The sequence below is a fragment of the Astatotilapia calliptera genome, chromosome 20, assembly GCF_900246225.1.
Source record: "Astatotilapia calliptera chromosome 20, fAstCal1.2, whole genome shotgun sequence".
NCBI lineage: Eukaryota > Metazoa > Chordata > Actinopteri > Cichliformes > Cichlidae > Astatotilapia > Astatotilapia calliptera.
In genome coordinates, this window is record NC_039321.1 from 27354681 (window position 1) to 27373767 (window position 19087).

The window sequence follows — 19087 nt, forward strand, 5'->3', positions numbered from 1 at the left end:
ATTGCTAAATGTACTTTGAGAGGGTGCCAGGCCATACAAAAAAACGACTTTGATTCATTTAAAGAAAATTGTATCATACTGTATGATTGTATGTAAAGATAACTGAGGAAATGGTTAAGCTTCTTTACACAGACAGAAAGAGCAATTTCACTGGTCTGGCCCACTTGAAAATGAGCATGACATCCCTGGTGTAGAGTAAATAAATGTATGGTTAAATGTGGCTCGTGTATAAATGCCAGACCATTCCTCCACTCCATTCCATTCTTTTGGCACTGCCTTTTCACAATTGAACCAATTGGAAGGCCTGATAGGTGGGCCACAGTTAAAGACCAGCCAATCGCAGCGTCACTCTGCATAGAGCATTACGACCTGCAGACACAATTCCTATGTTTGTCACAGTGTATCATGTTGGTGAGGAGTTACTCTGTGGATAATTGGCGGTAGCACGCCGGCTGATTTGCAAGATTACGATTTTTTATTTTTTTTAAATTGATTTAATTTGCGCTACCGCGGAGTGAGACAGTTGGAGCTTCGAGGGCGCTCCGTGTTTCCAAAGCCCAAAATAGAAATAGTCGCTGTCAGGAGGACTACTGTTTTGTTGATGTCATCCGTGGCAGAGCTGTAGCGACCTTCAGTTTCTAGACAAGAAAACAAAGACGTGTTTTTGTTTTTTTTAAACCCCTCTCCTTTGTTTTGTCAGTGGCAATAGGAACGAAGATGGGACTATTGCTCCGCGGCATCCTGCTGTTATCGGCTTGCACTTTCACAGCAGGTGTAGATTTTCAGCTGGGCTCCAAGCCCCTCGGGCAGTCAGGTTTTGTGAGGCGTTCAAACACTGAAGGGAAAGCTGCGAAAATCGTAAAGAGGTCTCTTCCCGCATGGCTGGCTCCATCACCAAACCACAAGATAAAAAGAAGAAGCACCGAAGAGGACGACTCGTGTAAAGCTCTTCAAGGATATGTCACCAAGTTGGACGCCAACACCCACGATGTAAGTTACCCTCTGAGGTCCTGTTACACTTCACACGTCTGACAACGAGAAGATGATACGCAGGTGCTAAGCAAGTGCAGGGACTAGGCCTAATAAGCTATTCATTGCACTCATACTCATCAGTGGACTCCCATGTCCTCTTATTACCTGTATGTCCGGTAGCCTAAAATACATAAACCAGTATTTTTGTGTCAATAAACATAGATTCAAAACAAAACACCTTACGTGTTACCATAAGGGGTGTTGCAATGTACCTAGTACTTTTCCCGGGCTCAGGCAGTCTTGCCAGGTATCCCATTGCCTTGTTGCTTAACACCTCTAGGCTGCAATGATTTCTTTTCTTTAATATTTGGAGCAGTGAGGTACACTGTACTTAGTCTTCCTCATGCTTTAGACTTGCATTGGTTGCACAGAATGACATCAATGCTTTTTCAAGCGTTGCACTAAAGGCTGTGACCTGTATGTTATTTGTCATTTTAAGCATGGAACTGTATTCTGGTATTAAACTATCCAATCTTTCCTCTGCCTTCACTCAGTGAATATGCCTTAATGTTTCCAGGAAAATTGGCCCAGTGGGAATCCATGTGACTTGCTGTGCAGCAGTTATTTTGTAATTAAAGCTGTGTTTGTGTGGTATCAAAAGCAAAGTTTAAGCTTCAGAGATTGTTTCTTCTTCTTCTTCTTCTTTGTTTATAGCATATACTCTATCCAGGAAGATAAAACATCTGATCTACACAACTATGCAATTCTTTCCACAAAGCAAACGAGAGTCCTGTGCTGCTTATTTCCCTAGCTCCTCACTGCCATGTGACCAACTTTGCATTGCAGTCTTTGTATACTTGTCCCCAGTAATCTGGAGTTGATAGAATTCCCAGTGGCTCAGCCGCCTCCTTGCCCTGAGGATAGTGCTGCAGGTTCAACCAGTACTGAAGCTACTTATGCTGAAAAAGACCCATTGTGACCATCCATGCAGTTGATGAATAATGGGACACTTGATAGAACTTAAGATTTAAAGCTTTCGTGACTGACAATTAAAGCAAGTTTTCTTTGTTTAACTTTTGCCCTAGCCCTACAGCTAAATTCAGCTAAATACAGCTAAGGTTTAATTTCCCCCAAAATTAAATTACTTGTCTTGTGGTATTTTGTAGCTGCGTTCGGAACTCTTTCAAGTAACTGCTTGAAGCTTTAGGTCTGCTCGCCTGTTCTGCTAACAGAACAGACACTTTGTACACTAAACTGTCTATGCCAGAACACATGGTGAGGTGAAACATGCTGCCTGTCAAAGCAAAAATACATTTGAAACAAAAACTCAAATAGGCTGTGGCTGCAGTTTATAATTGCAATGTCAGTTTGTCCCTTTTTGTGAGCTCAGCTGAAATAGTTGTGCTGTTTCACACAGTTCACACTGCTATTGTTGCCTTTTCTATGTTTTATATATTTATGAACATGTTTTGGCTGTTTGTCTCAGTTTGAATTCCATGACCTGAGTGGCTCGGTGTCGCTGGCTTGGGTTGGAGATGGCACAGGGGTGAGTGTACTTATCACCATTTGCACCTAACATGTTTTCCATTAGTTATGTGGTGTGGTTTTTGCAAACTTGGCTTTGTACACTGAATGCAGATGACACACTTAAGGGTCTTGTGCACTTTAATAAATGGTGCATGGTCCACTTTCCTTAAGCTAACCTTCCTTCTTGGCAGGTTATTCTGGCCTTGACGACATTTCAGGTCCCGTTCTTCATGGTAAAACTTGGACAGTCGAAACTCTATCGAAGGTAATGGAATTTACCTTTTAATCTGGAAAAATGCACATGGCTTACATTTTATTTGCATTTAATTTGACTGAAACAATTTTTCTGCCAGTGAGGACTACGGCAAGTCATTTCAGGATGTAACCGGCCTCATCAACAACACCTTCATAAGATCAGAGTTCGGCATTGCAATCAGCCCCAATAACTCAGGCAAAGTAAGCCTTATCTTGATCAAGTCCTCACCACATGTACTTCATGTACTCATCAAGAGTATTTTTAGACTTGAACTAACCACTGTTCCTGCAGTTAAGAACCTGTTGAACTCTGGCTTTTAGGTGATTCTGACAGCTGAAGTGTCTGGAGACCTCAAGACCCGCATTTTTGTCTCTGAGGACTTTGGAAAGAGCTTCACCGACCGGAACTTGCCTTTCAACCCCTTGACGCAGATCACGTACAACCCTGAGAATTCCAGTGTGCTGGTTGTCCTCAGCAACGACGTAAGGAGTGAATACTAAAGACCTGTATTTTGTGTGAAAAGGAACCAGTTAGGATTCAAAGTGGACTGTTTCTGTCAAGTTGAAAGCTCAAGTAGTGCCTCTGCATGCATATATTACATCAAATAATTCAATGAAGGTCAAGCAGTCTTCATTGTTTTGTACGTTTGCACACAGTGCATTTATAAGCATGGCTTTTGAGTCTGTGAACTGGTTTATAGAATTCTGTTCTGCCCCATGTTTATGTGGGGCTGTTGCAGATACGTACTGACTTATTCTTTGTTTCCTTTCTCAGTATGAGCTGTGGCTGTCTGAAGACTTTGGCGTAAATTGGAAAAACATTCACAGAATGGTGTGTCTGGTAAAATGGTAAGAAAAGACAAACTGATAGCTCCAGAATCTTCTTCAGATGCGCAGTGAACAAGTACCTACTTTATAACCACAATAGCAAAAAGTTTCATGGAATTGTTTTTAGTCACTTTAAGGGGGAAGTAGAGCTTTTTTACTGGTATGGCATGCTGCGGTATTTCAGGAAGTGATTGTACAACCTGAAAGGCAGCATGACTTAGTTTTTCCAACAGCCTCATTGTTACAGACAGGGGAAGACGGTGAAGTTCCACCTGTCTCTAATCTAGTGCTTCATTGTTTATCAAAATAAAATATGCTTAAACTTACTCTCAATGTGTTTAAAGTTATTCAAACATGCCCCTTTGATGATTTAAGATAAGCAAAGGAAGATATACAATTTTTGTCATTATGGGACATACATGTTCAGTGGTTTTCTATCAGGGTTTATTGTTGCTGCACCTTTTTTCTTCCCCCCCAAATGGGCACTAAAACTACATTGCAGTCATCGGCTGTTTAACTACCCATTTTGTGGCCAAGCCCTTGCAGCACAAATGCTGTTTTTCATGGCCCTTCCTGGTATTTGTCACAGTCTTATCTTGGCATCTCTGTCTTTTAAGTTTCAGCTTTAAGGCTGTGTTGTCCAGGTGTCCAGAGGAACTGCGCGTTCAAAAAAGTCTTCCTGAAACATAACCTTTGATTATTGTCCATAAAGAAGTTAGGCTTAAAAGGCTGCAGGAAAATGGGTCACTTTTATCTGGGTCAGGAATTTTCTGAACACAACACTCAACAGAAACAGAAAGTACATATTTATAAAGGGCTGGTTGTATACGATAAGCAGTATCATGTGACTTGCACTGTGAAGCAAGACTTCACAGTAGTCTTACAACAGCAGAGTCCTGTATTAGACCAGATTTCTTCCTTGTTGCAAGAATGCTTCTGCATGCACTGTTGTTTATTAAGATGCAAGCATACCATTACATACTCATAATAAAGCAGTGTGCATTTGTTTTACTAAATATGTCACTGACTGTGTAATCACTCTATGATCTCCATTCTCCTTCTAGGGGAAGAAAAAATACAATCTACTTTACAGCCAGCCTCAACGGCTCCTGCAGTAAGTAATTCCCCCATCTAACCAACGCTGGAGTAAATCGACATGTACTTTAATCTCATTTATTTTTGTGTTGTAGATGACTGGGGAGCAGTGCATGAAATGTCTCTTGAATTTATTTAGGGCAGTGTAGAATTTTTCACATAAAAGATTTAAGTGGAAACATGCTTCACACTGATGTATACTCCCAGCCAGCTCTAACTTCCTCCATATTTTCACGATTTAGGCTGTCATTTCTCTTAAAAATTACACGTAACTATTAGCTGCACTTATATTTTTGCATGTATTTGTTGCTCTTGCACGTCTAAGTTGTGGGTTTTTGGTTTTTTTTTTTTTCCTTCAATTTTTCAGGTGATCGAGGAATGCTGGAACTGAGGAGGACGACCAACTACGGCAAAACCATCAAGACTGTTGCCAGTAAGATCTACTCTTTTGGCCTTGGCGGACGCTTCCTCTTTGCATCTGTAATGACGGGAAAGGTCAGTGTACAGCGGGTTGTAATCTAGATAATAATATGCAAACTAGATCAGGCGAAATATTGTTTGTTTGCTTTTCTCTGTTCATGACATTATTATTATTATTATTATTATTATCATTATGTTGTAGTACAAGCGTATTCAAAATAGCTGTTCCTTCTGTTGGTTTGTTTTTTAAAGAGATATCACGTGGTTCATGTAACTACACACTTGTGAGGAAGTTTAAAAGTGACATTGCGACTGATGGAGAAATTAGCAGAAAGCAATACAATCATAAGCATATTCATATTCCTCCCTCAGGAGAGGTCATTTTTACTCAATTTATCAGAGCCTAGATATGAGAATAGCTTGCTAAGTGTTCTTCTAATTTGCCCCAGTACAGGTAAACGGTATTAGTAATAAAAGTATGTGAGCTGTTCCTGTCCTCGCCTCCTTTCATCTGTTTTCTTTCCTTCCCCACCTTTTCCACAGGGCACTCTGCGGACAATCCACGTGTCAGTGGATCAGGGTGATAGTTGGAACATTGCCCAGCTGCCTCCTGTTGGTCATGAGCAGTTCTACTCTATCCTGGCAGCGAACGATGAAATGGTCTTCATGCATGTCGACGAGCCAGGAGGTCAGCAGATAAAGAAACTCTGTACTTTTGCTTGTAGTGAATGTAGAGAACTGAGTGAACTGAAAGCATGGTATTTATTACTATATTACAGTGTGAAGGTTTTTACTTGTCCTCACGTGAGCAACTAGACCTTCAACATATTAACCTTGTACTGAGTAATAAGTTACATTCAAAAGTCATACATCAATCATTAATTGTCATTCACAGCACTTCTGATGACTTTCATGTTTAGCACACAAAGCCAAATGTGATTTTTCTTTTAGATGCAGGGACTTTTCTGAGTGAGCCAAAGTTTTATGTGGTAGTTTGAACAGTGCCTGCAAATGGCTTTTGTTAAAAAGGCCCTAGAGCTTGTTTCACCCCACCTATGCGTCAGAGAGTGTGTCTTGGCAGATCTTATTACAGAACCAGCCCTGAAACAGTATCTTGAAATGGGTATTATTACCTCACATTACATTTTAATACTTTTTTTTTCTACAGATACTGGATTTGGTACAATCTATGTGTCAGACGACCGAGGTACTGTGTATTCCAAGTCACTGGAGCGCCACCTTTACACCACTACGGGGGGAGATACAGACTTCACTAATGTTACTTCTCTACGAGGAGTTTTTATCACCAGCGTCCTGGCTGAAGGTAGCTCTATTCTATTCGAATGTTCTTAGATAAAGAAGTAACAACATATACATGTAATCAGATTCCCCCTGAAACACACACATGCATGGACGCAATACACAGACATGCATGCACAAAGACACACATACACACACCTGTGACTGCTCTATTTTACACCAGAGAGATGGTGTTGTATAAATATTTAAATAGCTGCTCAGTGTTAGATGTGTTACCTGTCTGAAGTAACTGAGCACCACCTAAACCTTGCAGACAGTATAAATCTGACTAAATATTGCTGGGGACAAAAACATATTGAAGTTTTTTCCCCAGCATGCTATTTCCAGACAGGAGTTCCCACAAAGTTTCTGCAACTGTAGAAGTTTTGTCTTGTCGTTCCAGATAACTCTGTGCAGTCTGTGGTGTCCTTTGACCAGGGAGGGGAGTGGGTACCCCTCCAGAAACCTGCCAACAGCAAGTGTGATGCTACAGCCAAGGACCCAGACAAGGTAAATAAAATATTAGAAAAATAAATAAAATAAAAGGGGAAAATGGAAGAAGTTGCTTTGTTTAGAGAAAAAACAAAATTGATGTGTCCTTGTGAAAACTGTTGTACATGTCTATAAAGTACAGGGTCAAACTGCTATGAGAAATCACTTTTTAAGTACAGATCAAAACTTATGTTATTGAGACTAGGGCTCAGTTCTTCTTCTACTTTTTCAGTTGAGCCTTGATGTTTACAGTGACATATTTTTTTTATAAAATAAATGGTTTTTCTTTTTTATAATGACATTAAAGCATAAATAAAATAAAACCACACTAATCAATAAATAATCTACTTTAAAGCTTTATTACCAAACATTAAATGTTTAGCCCAGGACTGTGGTGTCAGGCCTTAAAACGCTGCTTGTTGTAATGTCTTTTTATTGCTGATGTTTTTAAACAGTGTTTCTGCAGCAGGCCTGGGAAGTGTAGCTTTAAAAACTAGCTATTTTTCCTGGAGATATTCCTTCACACTTCATGGAATTCTGTCATCTGGAAAAACACTTGTTAGCCTTGAGTAATGTGTTACCTTTGCCTTACCTGGTTCTGTCACTCTGGCATGTGTTAACTATTGAAGCCCTGCCCATAGTAAAGGTTCAGCCCAGAAGCAGTGTAATGAGAAATAAAGTAAAACGAGTGCGGTTTTTAAACCTAAACAAATTCTAAAAAGCAGATGCAGCTCTTCCTTTAGTCCGATTTATGTTGATAACAAAAACTCCAACCCAGACCTTCCTCTCTTCATATGAAGAGGAAAGGAAACAAAAATGGATTCAGATTGTTGTTTATAAACTCTACAGACTGGAAACTGTCGGTCATGTTGGGCAGTGAACATTTGATGTAGTTTTAATTGTTAAGGAAGCATTGACAGTGTGTTGGTATATCAAGCAAAGAAAACTTGTGTAACTTGTGTTTAGTTCATGTAAGTACAGGAGCTCAATCGTGGATATGAAACTGATTGCCCTGAATGTGTTAGTAAGGGATGCTTCTGGGTTTTTTTTTATTGCACAAAGAGGGAGTGTACACTCTGTCAGTAAATATGAGCGCTGGTTGGATAACAAGGCCGTGTGCCTGTATGATAGAGGATTTGTGTGAAATATAACCCAGTGGTTTAAGGTTATTGATTCACCAAGCTTCCTTAGAAATTTACCCCAACCGTGCCATCGTTCTTTACTAGTGTAGCAGCAGAGCTCCTCCCATCTGTGAACACTGTTATGCTACTTACTCAGCATTCACCTCAGTCTCTTATAATATATTAAAGGAGTTATTTGTATATTATTAGTTGCTGTCTTTTATATTATTATTGTGTATGTGTGTGAGCAATGTGATTTAAAGGGCCCTTCACATATATTCTTATTAGTAGCTAATAATATAAAACATTAAAGCCACTTGAAAAACCTCAGTGTTTGTGTTCACAGGTACCTTATAGTGCTATTTGAAAACTAGGAAACTAGGACCAGCACATCTACTACTTAATACTATAAATAGCTGTGTTTGGTTTATTATCTGCAGTGCAGTCTTCACATCCATGCTGCCTACAGTACTTCTCAGAAGCTCAACATCCCCATGCTCCCTCTGACTGAACCAAATGCTGTGGGTCTCATCATAGCTCACGGTAAACTCAGAGCTTTCATAAAAATATTTTTTAAACTTTCTTTTTAAAATAAACTTGAGCATAATTTATCTTTTAATAAATAAGAGGTTTTTTTTTTCCCCCTTCTAACATTTCTTTATCTGTATTTGCTTTATCAGGAAGTGTTGGTGATGCTATCTCAGTGATGAGACCAGATGTGTATGTGTCTGATGATGGTGGCTATACCTGGATAAAGGCTCTTGATGGACCCCATCACTATGCTATTCTGGACTCGGGAGGTCTGCTGGTGGCCGTGGAGCACAGCGTGACAAACCCTGTCAACAAGATTAAGTGAGTTGCAGTTAAAGGGAACGCCAGACTTGTTTAACTGGTATTTACTGATTTAGCTGACTGTGTGCAGAAATTCACACCTTTCCACTAATTTGATGAAATACGAACATGTTTTCTTTCATGCCATAATCATGACTCTGGGCACTTTTCCACTAATGTTACAATGGTATTCTTACTAAGTTTGACCTTTTATGTATTACTTTCACTTAGCACAGGTCTCAACTGCCACAAATAATCAATATGCATGCACAAAACTACGGTGTAGTGACATGTAGCCTTTTGCTTGTAGTAAATATCTATGCAAACTCTTGCATAGAGGCTAGTAAATATTCAATTCAATTCAGTTTTATTAAATAGCATCAAATCACAACAACAGCTGCCACAAGGTGCTTGATATTGTAAGGTAATGACACTACAATACGTCAAAGGAGCTTGCGAATGATAAGGTGGGGTCAGGTTTCAAATGAGCTCACCCGAAACTCTGGCTGATTGGGACCCACACCCAGTTTCACACCTTGGTTCAGGCGATTAGAGGATCATCAGGGGGTCCTTTTGTCCCTCTGTGGGGGGTCACTCCCACTAGGTTTAAATCTGGGACTCCCCACCATTTGACCTTAGAACTGAAGAAGCTTCTCGGATGAGAGGTGAAACGTCTTCAAGCAACTTAAAGAAGTCCAGACGCTTTTCTTTGCAAGCTCCTTTGACTACGATGACCTGGATGACAGAACCTTCACAGAGACACTACAATACGAAAGAACAGAGAAAAGCCCAACAATCATGTAACTCCCTATGAGCAAGCGCTTAGGTGACAGTGGGAAGGAAAAACTCCCTTTTAACAGGAAGAAACCTTTGACAAATCCAGGCTCAGGTAGGAGCGGCCATCTGCCATGACTGGTTGAGGATGAGGAATATGTATGCAAACTCTTGGTCTTTGTCATCACTGTCATGGACATTGTTTGAACCAAGCCTTGAGGAACATGAATGTAAAAAAGTCTTATGTGTAATCCATAAAATGCTGTTGGTTTTAGCCTTTTTGCTTATGCTGATTATGCTGATGTTGGAATATTTTTCTGCCAGATTCTCTACTGATGAAGGACAGTGCTGGAATGAGTACAACTTCACCAAAGATCCCATCTTCTTTACTGGACTTGCATCAGAGCCAGGAGCACGTTCTATGAATGTTAGTATCTGGGGCTACAGAGACTCTTACCTCAGCCAGTATTGGACCTCGTTTACCATTGACTTCAAAGAACTTCTTACTAGAACATGTGAGTGATGCGATTTAAACCCATTGTCAGTAGGTTTTTATTTTAAATTAAACATGGTGTAATACTAACAAATTATTATTTTTTTTTTTATAAAGGTGGAGACTATGACTATGTGCAGTGGTTGGCCCACTCTGATGATATCAGTGATCCCAATGATGGTTGCTTGCTGGGCTACAAAGAGAAGTTCTTGCGTCTAAGGAAGGACTCTGTTTGCTGGAACGGGCGCGATTACATAGTCAACACCCAGCCAACCCCGTGTTTATGCACCCTGGATGACTTCATGTGGTAAGACTTGGAGACGGTAATATGCTGAAGTATAAGCACCGCTAACTAACTGCAACTGAGTGTTGTTATTGATGATCAGACTGTTGTAGATATTTTGCTGGAGCTCATTCAAGATGTTGTCTTTGTAATGAATGGATTTTAAAAACAGAAATGATTTGAATTTTAGCATGAGGAAATGAGATCAAATTGCAGCGTAAAAACAAATTGGAATGGCTATTTCCACATTAACGAACTGGGGCTTCAAGGACTTATCAAATGTGGCATTGTGTGACTGCTTGCAGTGACTTTGGGTACTACCGTAAAGAGAACAGCTCGGAGTGTGTGGAGCAGCCGGACCTGAGAGACAAAGTGTTGGAGTTCTGTCTGCAGGGCAAAGAGGAGCAGTTGCAGACTAGTGGGTAAGGTTCCAGCTTCAACCTTCGTATCCAAGAGATCTCTGCTCCCCACTATTGTTAGTTTAATGTTAAACGGCGGTACTGGCAGCAATATTATCCTATAAACAGCGTCTTTCACCATCATTTTATTCAAAGCAGCATGCTGCCACTGAGCTTTGATCAGAGATATTCTTCTTGTTTTACAATATTTAAACAGATATGATTACACAAGTGTAACATGTGTTTGTTTGTTTTTCTTTTCTAAAAGAGAAAAAAGTTTTTAGAATGAGGAAGTAATTGTCACACAGAGTAGTTAGAGGAAGCAGATAAGGGTGACAGTTTAGACTAACGCCATAAAGTAAGAGTGCATGAAAAAGTACATTTTTATTTAGGCTTGGTTGTCTCACTGCATACCTACCAATCTATAAAAGTGAGTAATTGTTGAATTCAACCCTTATGGACTGAGAGTGAGGCAATATATCATATCTCGTCTTATTTTAAAACTTTATCAAAAAATTAATGTGAAATATTAATAGATGTATTAAAATATATAGATGCTTTTAAAAGGATACCCTTGTAATGCATCCTCCTGGTGTTGCTTATCGAATAATCGGAGTATAAAAAGAATCTAAGTGAACCAAATTAGAAGGAGAAACGATGCTCTAAGAACCTCTGAATGTCAATTGTTTAGTTTCAGGATTCTGCTTATGTAACATAACTTCTTATCGTGTAGAATGAGTGTAAATACAGCCTGCTGGGAATAACTTTTAAAACTGGGTTATTATGCAGTCCACAGCCAAAACCACAGCAATCATGCACTTTTGATAGGCGGATCATGCAGTCATCACTGTGCTCTCGGTCCACAGCTACAGGAAAATCCCTGGGGATAAATGTGAAGGAGGAGAGGTGCATACGCGTAAAGAGATCGACCTCAGCAAGAGATGTGTGAGTGACCTAGTCGGCCCGGAACTTCTGGTCAGTATCTCTGCATCCTAAGACTTATTGTTCATATTTATCCATGTAAGCATATTAGTTGTTTCAAATGACTGTTTAGGTTCTCAGTCATCGATTTAAAGGTAGTCTCGAGAGCTTGAACAAAGGAAGACGTTTCAACTGTCATCCAAGACACTTCACCCGTTGCCTACTGGTGGTGGTCAGAGGGCCCGGTGGCGCCAGTGTCCGGCAGCCTCGCCTCTGTCAGTGCGCCCCAGGTTGGCTGTGGCTACAATGTAGCTTGCCATCACCAGTGTGTGAATGGGTGGATGACTGGATATGTAAAGCGCTTTGGGGTCCTTAGGGACTAGTAAAGCGCTATATAAATACAGGCCATTTCTTCAGTCCTACAAACAAATGGTGGAGAGTCCCACATATTGAACCCCCAGTGATGATCGCCCCCCTTTTTCCACATTTTGGCTAATGACATCACGACCCACGTGATCAGTAGTGGGTCAAGTACCTTGAGCACCACCTCCAAAAAGGGAAGAGTTTGTGAAATGTCACAAGCCTAAAGAACTCCAATTGCCATTCTCTCCCCCCCCCCAAAGCTCCCAAGGCTAGTGGTTCCGTAGTGTAGTGGTTTACACAAATTTCCTCGATTCAAGACTGGGAGGAGACACAAATCCCTCTATGGGGTTTCACCAGGAAAAGAATCTGGTGTAAAAATGCCAAATCAAATATAGATGGAACTTTATTAATCCCTCGGGTAGGTTCCTGCGGGAAATCAGGGGCAATTTTAGCCCATTTTTGGGGGTGCTTCAGCACCCCCAAAAATTATCATTGATTGGGGAGATTAAAATTAATGATATATTTTTATGTGGTTCAGCCACAACTCTACTGAAACCTCAGCCAGTAATAGGTAGGCCAACTTTTGGACCGTCCAGTTGTCTGTATGACTGCCGCAGTACGTACACATTTGCACACTATCAGAAGGTGCCAAACAGCCCTGGTGGAGTGAGGAGCTGTAAAGAGAAGCAGAGTGCTCTGTTTCTAAAAATCTTTTAAGCTTGTTTCAAAGATTCTGTACAGCAGCTTTAAATGTTTTCCAAAAGCACACAGACACTTACCAGTGTTTCTCAAACTTTTTACAGTGTGGACCACCTGATAAAAATGTCAAGCTCTCCCAAGGACCACTATGAAAGCATGAAACCCATAAATCTTACAACACAAAATTAGTATTATTAAATTAGTAAAATTAGTATCTGCAGTAAAGATTTGTAAAAATTTATTTATTTATTTATTTTTTAATATGGATCTGTATTATATTATACATACACATTAAAAGTGAATCTCTGTCCAAAAAATGCACTCAGTTTACTTTTTACTCACTATGAGCATCATTCATTATTCTCCCGCAGTAATTAAGGTTAGATATGTATTTGTTTTATTCCAATCCATTCTTCTTTTGCAGCATTTAAATAACCTTGATCAGATTTGATGGTTTTGTTACAGACTTTTCAAAAAAGTGTTTTGCTTTTCTTTCACAAATGTGGGGATTAAATTGTGTTAAAATGTACAAAACAGTGATGTCATGTTTTGAGACGAGGACCCAGGGACAGAGAGACTTGATGAATTTAAGAATCATATGATTTATCTTGCCTGGCTGGGCAGCTCTCTCTCTCAGCACCCCCAAAGCTCTAATCCTAGAATCGCCCCTGCGGGAAATTCATTTTTTTTTTTTTTTTTTTTTTTTTTCCTTAGATAGATATGCAGACCAGTCTGTTGTAGTGACTCTTTATGAAGCAAAGGGAGCAGCTGAAAGAGCCCCCTGCACCCCCCTCCCCCATTCATGTTCAAGTGTATGTCTTCTTATACTGCCATTTTCTTTTTTGTTTGCTCTTACTTTCACAGGTGGACAATAAGGCCTCCAAGTCTGTGCCCGTTGTGATAACAGTTGTCATAGTCCTGATTCTGAGTATTGCAGTAGGAGTAGTCTTTGTCAAGAAATATGTCTGCGGTGGCAGGTTAGTATACCTTGGCACACAGGATTTTACTCCAGCAGATAACCTTAAGCTGTCTACAGGAAAATATGTCGAGCATAACAAACTTTATAATCTAGTTTTGAAAAAATGCTCTTCATGTTTGCTTTGCATAGTTTTCAAATGGTTGTGATTAACCTGAGCAATGTGTGAATGTGCCCTGCAGGTTCTTGGTTCACAGGTACTCTGTGCTACAGCAGCATGTTGAGGCCAATGCTGCTGATGGGATAGACGAACCGCTGGAGACCAACCACACTCAAAATGGCAAAATAGAGTTTCATGATGACTCAGATGAGGTACAGTGGCTAACTTTTCTTCCCTTTTTGGAACATGGGTAATAAGAACGGGTAGTGGTCATTAAGAATATTAGCTACTGTTAATGGTGCTTTTGGGCAGCTTCATGGTCGTAGAAACGAGTTGTTCATTACCCGTTTTTCAGCGTCAACATAATAGAAAAATAATAATTTTAAATGTTTCAGCTTTTCAGAAAATTTTCAAATAGTATGCAAGTTTTGTAGGGGAGTATAGATAACTGGTTGGTGTTTAAAGGGAAAGGTAAATGTTTGCATATGTGCCTTTGTTTGCTTACGTGTTCTCTCTGACTTCCCTGTTACGCTCTTGTCTTCTCTTTGCACAGGATCTGCTTGAATAGCAGGCACAACCTGTCAAGCAACTGAGCAACAGGTTTCTTACAGGGCCCCGTGACCTGCCGCTGTTCCTGCCGCTCTTTTTGTCTCCAGATACTTTTATTTTCACCTTTTAGTATAAACTTTGGCCTTGGCTACAGATGAAGAATCTGTCCTTCTGCTGTCATTGGTTCAGTCTGATGAATGTACAGAGGCTCTCTGAGACTAATGCCACAGTTGAGGAGCATTACAACGAAGGTCTTACTGTGTTTTGCTTCAGTTATTGATTCTGTTGAGTGAGTTTGAATCCCAAAGTTATTTATTTTTAGGAGATAAAGAAATTATGCCGTAATCTAAAGCTGGTTGTATAAATCCATCGCCACCGCATTACGGGTTCTCCCTCTCTATCACCTTGGAGTGCACCTGGAAATATTTCACACTTCTTTTCTCATGCACTTGTACATAAACCTGTTTTTCTTTGCCATTTTTTGATGTGGTATCAGTTTGGTAAGTGTTTAAAAAAGCAAAACAAAAAAAAGGTTGTTGAATGGTTGGTAATTCTTTTGGAACACTTGACTCTTAACCTAGTTTTAACAAACTATTTGTTTGTCAAAAACTGTCCTTCAATATTGAGGGCTTTATAAATTTGGGGTCTTAAGCCTGACCAAAATGTAAAATCTTGTATTTGGAATACCAGCGTCCAAATGTTTGGCACACGTCTTCTTTAAAGTAATAAGGAATGTGGAAATTTCCATGTCCATAGCATTTTATAGCAATAAAATTCTCCGTGCACATCAAAAAAAATTCTGTAGTAACATGTTATTTTTAGGTTTGTTGGATGAATCGTTGTCGTTGTGCATTAACTGCAAGGGTAGTGAAGTATGTCTGTTTCAGGACAGAAATTGTTTAAAATGTTGTCTGCAGTTCGAATTGCCTCAAGCACAAGGCCTCCTGTAATGCTAAGAGTTTGTAGTATAACATTTTTCTTAAACCTGACCTGTTGTGATGAGACAAATGATCACTGTAGTCATATAATTGTCATGTTTGTAACAATTTCAGCAGTTTTGGTACTAATCAACTTTTGCAAATTATATAACAACTGACAGATTGCAGTTCAAAGATGTTCAGAAACAAATATAGTTTTAGAGTAAAAATTACAGAATTAAAGAGTTTTTTAAACCACACAAACATATAACCAAGTTAATCAACATTATTTGGTTCTGGAAATATAGCAATATGAAAACCAACAAATCTATATATGTTGTATAGCATAACTCCTGCTGTAACCATGGCTGGATAAGAGCCAAAGCCATGCCAAGACTGTTTTGTTTGGTGGGTGGATCTCTGCATTTGAAGCTGTAGTGAACTACTGTTTTGTTTTTAATCAGTCTTAACGACTCTGTCTTATGTTGTTTGTTGTTTTGCACAATTATTTGTCTGTCTTGTTTTAAAGTTTAATTTATTGGTGAAAAGCTGGTTCAGAGTGCAGTAAATTGGATGTGGTTATACAAGTGCCTGGTGTGAGGACCTAATGTGTGGCCAGCATCTATTTACTGATTTTATTTTTGATTTTTGTTTTTATTTATATCATCTGATATGTAATCAGTTTCATCCTGTATGTCAGTGACATCTCTAAGTTGCACTTGTTGCCTAAGAATAATTTTTCAGCAGTAAATGTCTGTTTTATATGAGCTCCCACCGAACTGCATGTTAACTCTCAATAATACTTATATCTACAGCTGTGAAAAGAAAATGACCTGTAATAACTTGGTTATTCTTTTTTTTTTTTTTTTTTTTTTTTTCCTATGTTGGTATGAGATTTAATACTGGCTACTTTGACAAGAAAGTGATCTTGAATAAAAGCAGAGTGGACACAGGGTTATCATGTAGCCGCTTTACACTGGAAGAGACCTGGCGAGTTCTTATTACGACCATTTATTGCTTTAGGTGAAGGTAACACACTTTTTCTTAAAATTTAAAACTGCTGTATAAATGAAGTCATTGTGATGGTTCTGTACATATACAAGGTTACACCTTTTTATCTGATATGTTTCTCTTTTCTGTATATTTGAGACAATTTTCTTTGGGTTTGCCAATAAATTCATATGTTCCTCTATTTGTGCTGCGTGGTGGTTTGTCACTAACGGCAGTAATGCAAGAATGTGAGACTTACAATAATAATGGGTAACTGTCAACTGGGGATATTTTCACATGATTTATAAAAACCCAGTTCCAAAAAAAACAGTGCAGTGATTTGTACGTCGCATAAACCCAGATTTTATTCACAGTAGAACAAAGAAAATGCATTTGTTAGAAGACGAGGGGATGTTACACGATGGCACTCTCCTAACTTTTTGGACATTTGTTGCTACCATCAAATTCAAAATATTTTTCTTGTGATGGTACCCTGTGGTTCAGTTTAAATGTGATGTTTTGTGTCTTTGACTGTGGATGAAAAGTGGCTTTATGAGATTTGCAGATCACTGCAGACCGTTTTTGTTTACATTTTACAAAGCGTCCCAGTTTTAAGATTGTAAAGGGATAAGTTCAGAACTGTGGTTGTGTAACAACAACTGAAGTAATCATTCCTCTGGCATTGAATTGTTGATGGCCAGACTGCTTTGAGCTGATAGGAAGGCAACAAAAACCCAATAATCACTCATTACAACAAAGGTATGCAGGAGAGTATCTCTGAAGGCACAACAGTTTGGGCTGCTGATTGTGGTGAAAGGGTGTGGGAGATCATTTCTTGTCAGACTTGGGATCCCTAGAGTGTCAGATTACATCTAACCTGAGTACTGTTGCTGACTGCATCCATCCATGTATGCACAAGTTAAACCCACCAGTAGGATACCAAAGCTCAAATGATCTCAGACTCATTCCTTGAACATGACAGAGTTCACTGCACTCAGTCACCATATGTCAAACCAATAGAGTACCTCTGGGATGTTGTGGAACAGGAAGTTTTCATCACATATGTATCATATTTTCAGCAATTGTATGACTTTATGATGTCATAATTCCTATCATGTCAATAGGGACCAAAATCTTAAGAGGAATATTTCCAGCACCTTGTTGAATCTGTGCCACTAATACTTAAAGCAGCTCTGAAGGCAGAAGGGGATCCAACCCAGTACTAGCAAGGTGCACCTAATAAAGTGGCTTGTGAGTGTATTTGTCTATGTCAATAAAAATTGACATAGGGATAAACTGGGAAGTCAATACATGGGTGAAATGGGCATGAAATATCTGGACGAAAAAAATATATAAGTGCAAATATCTTTTGCACAAAGATTCAAAATAACTTTTATTTGGTAATTTGCACGACCCCAACATTGTACATGCTGAGCTAACAACACAACATGTTCTCAGATTCTATACAAAAAGTTTCCATCTGCATCAAAGAAATCATTCCCAACTTGGACTGCTGGAGAGGGCTTTTCCATTTTCACAAGCTCTTCAAGTTCTTCCTGTGTCAACACCTGTCCATCCCAACTCTCTTCATCCTCCTCTGTAAGGTCACTGTCATTAGTGCTGCGTTCTGTTGTTTCTGTCACTGTGGCATCTTCACTAATACCAGCTGCAATGTGTGTGGGCTGAACAGTAACAGGGACAGGACTCTTAGCTAGGGAACGTGAGCCATGACCTTGAATCACCGGAGTCTGATTAGCCACAGGGATCAAAGCACCTTCTGTGCTTCCAGGTGGGAGTATGGCTTGTGAGTTCCTTTCGGGAAGTTTCAACCTGTCCTGCTGTGTCCTAGCACCTGAAGGCAGCACCTGCTGGCTCATTTTAGCCATTACTTTTGCATTCTGCTTGGCTTTTCTTTCAGGAGAGGGGACGAATTTGCTTCTCAGGACTCTCAGGATCACATCATGACTGACAGAGAAGCCTTCAGCCAGACGCTCTACTGTCCACTCATTTGGCTGATTTTGCTTCAGATGTCTGAAAGTTGATTGAGATTTCATATGAGGCTTAATTTGAAACACTTCTTAGTTTACTGTCTGGACAAACTTAACACTCATTCTCACCTGATCTGCTCAATGGCATCCCAGGTTAACCTCCTCTCTGGAGCTCCTGATGGTGTCATCTGCCTCCTCAATATGTGATACTTCACAGTCTTCTGTCTTTTTCTTTCTTCCCTGAAACAAATCCCCAGAATACTTCATATATCTTGTCATAAAGACACCATATATTTATTATTTAACATAGTTTTACACTGGAGAAATGTGTGAAAAGTCCTATTGAATCTTACTGAATTAAGGCTTGCAGTTTGTCCTCCACGTCCTCCAGTTCGAGTTCTCCATTAGATGTCTGATCGCTGTATCCTGGTCTGCTCGATCCTCTGTCTGCCTGCGCAGGGCCCTGTCCCATCCGTGCCTTGCTGGCCCCTCTGCTTGCAAATCGGCAGTTGGTAGCGCTCACTGAGGAAATCAGAGATGGAGCACCAAACTTGGAGAGGAGGGAGAGTATCTGCACAGACCTGGCCATGCCAATAAACGATGTGTCGTCCTTTTATTCCTTTCGTTTTTCTTTTCTTGTTTTTAGGGAGTCACTTAGGTGTCATGAAAACAAAAACTTATTTTACTATAAATTAAAATTAACCTTGCTGCTCACGCACTCATGGCACCACTCATAGAAGTACTTCCGCAAACACTGGGCTCATAGCATAAAATCGGCGCTCTACTGCCAACTAGC

The 19087-nt window shown here is 39.7% G+C and overlaps 2 protein-coding genes across 2 annotated transcripts; one reads left to right on the plus strand and one right to left on the minus strand.

The window, feature by feature from the left end:
- The first annotated feature begins 285 nt into the window (after window positions 1–285).
- Window positions 286–15447, plus strand: sort1b (sortilin 1b). The gene is made up of 20 exons (XM_026153620.1): window positions 286–990; window positions 2459–2518; window positions 2691–2764; window positions 2853–2955; window positions 3076–3237; window positions 3530–3603; window positions 4647–4696; window positions 5045–5172; window positions 5641–5785; window positions 6266–6421; window positions 6800–6906; window positions 8450–8552; window positions 8690–8861; window positions 9939–10129; window positions 10225–10414; window positions 10696–10812; window positions 11655–11763; window positions 13636–13748; window positions 13930–14059; window positions 14401–15447. Exons 1-20 carry the CDS (start codon window positions 718–720, stop codon window positions 14413–14415), a joined length of 2472 nt encoding a protein of 823 aa, XP_026009405.1. The 5' UTR covers window positions 286–717; the 3' UTR covers window positions 14416–15447.
- Window positions 15448–17668: 2221 nt separating this feature from the next.
- Window positions 17669–19070, minus strand: ngrn (neugrin, neurite outgrowth associated). The gene is made up of 3 exons (XM_026153634.1): window positions 18645–19070; window positions 18421–18531; window positions 17669–18334 (listed from the first exon to the last, which is right to left on the minus strand). The coding sequence occupies exons 1-3, from the start codon at window positions 18878–18880 to the stop codon at window positions 17758–17760; spliced, it is 924 nt and encodes a 307-aa protein (XP_026009419.1). The 5' UTR covers window positions 18881–19070; the 3' UTR covers window positions 17669–17757.
- Between the last annotated feature and the right edge of the window lie 17 nt (window positions 19071–19087).

Excerpts from the sequence above, each read along its gene's own strand:
- ngrn (XM_026153634.1), bottom strand. The coding sequence starts at position 18,880 with ATGGCCAGGTCTGTGCAGATACTCTCCCTCCTCTCCAAGTTTGGTGCT. Across the intron at positions 18,532-18,644 it reads AAACTGCAAGCCTTAATTCA|GGAAGAAAGAAAAAGACAGA; the intron begins GTAAGATTCAAT and ends GATTTGTTTCAG. Across the intron at positions 18,335-18,420 it reads GATGCCATTGAGCAGATCAG|ACATCTGAAGCAAAATCAGC; the intron begins GTGAGAATGAGT and ends ATCAACTTTCAG.
- sort1b (XM_026153620.1), top strand. The coding sequence starts at position 718 with ATGGGACTATTGCTCCGCGGCATCCTGCTGTTATCGGCTTGCACTTTC. Across the intron at positions 10,415-10,695 it reads ACCCTGGATGACTTCATGTG|TGACTTTGGGTACTACCGTA; the intron begins GTAAGACTTGGA and ends GACTGCTTGCAG. Across the intron at positions 13,749-13,929 it reads AAATATGTCTGCGGTGGCAG|GTTCTTGGTTCACAGGTACT; the intron begins GTTAGTATACCT and ends TGTGCCCTGCAG.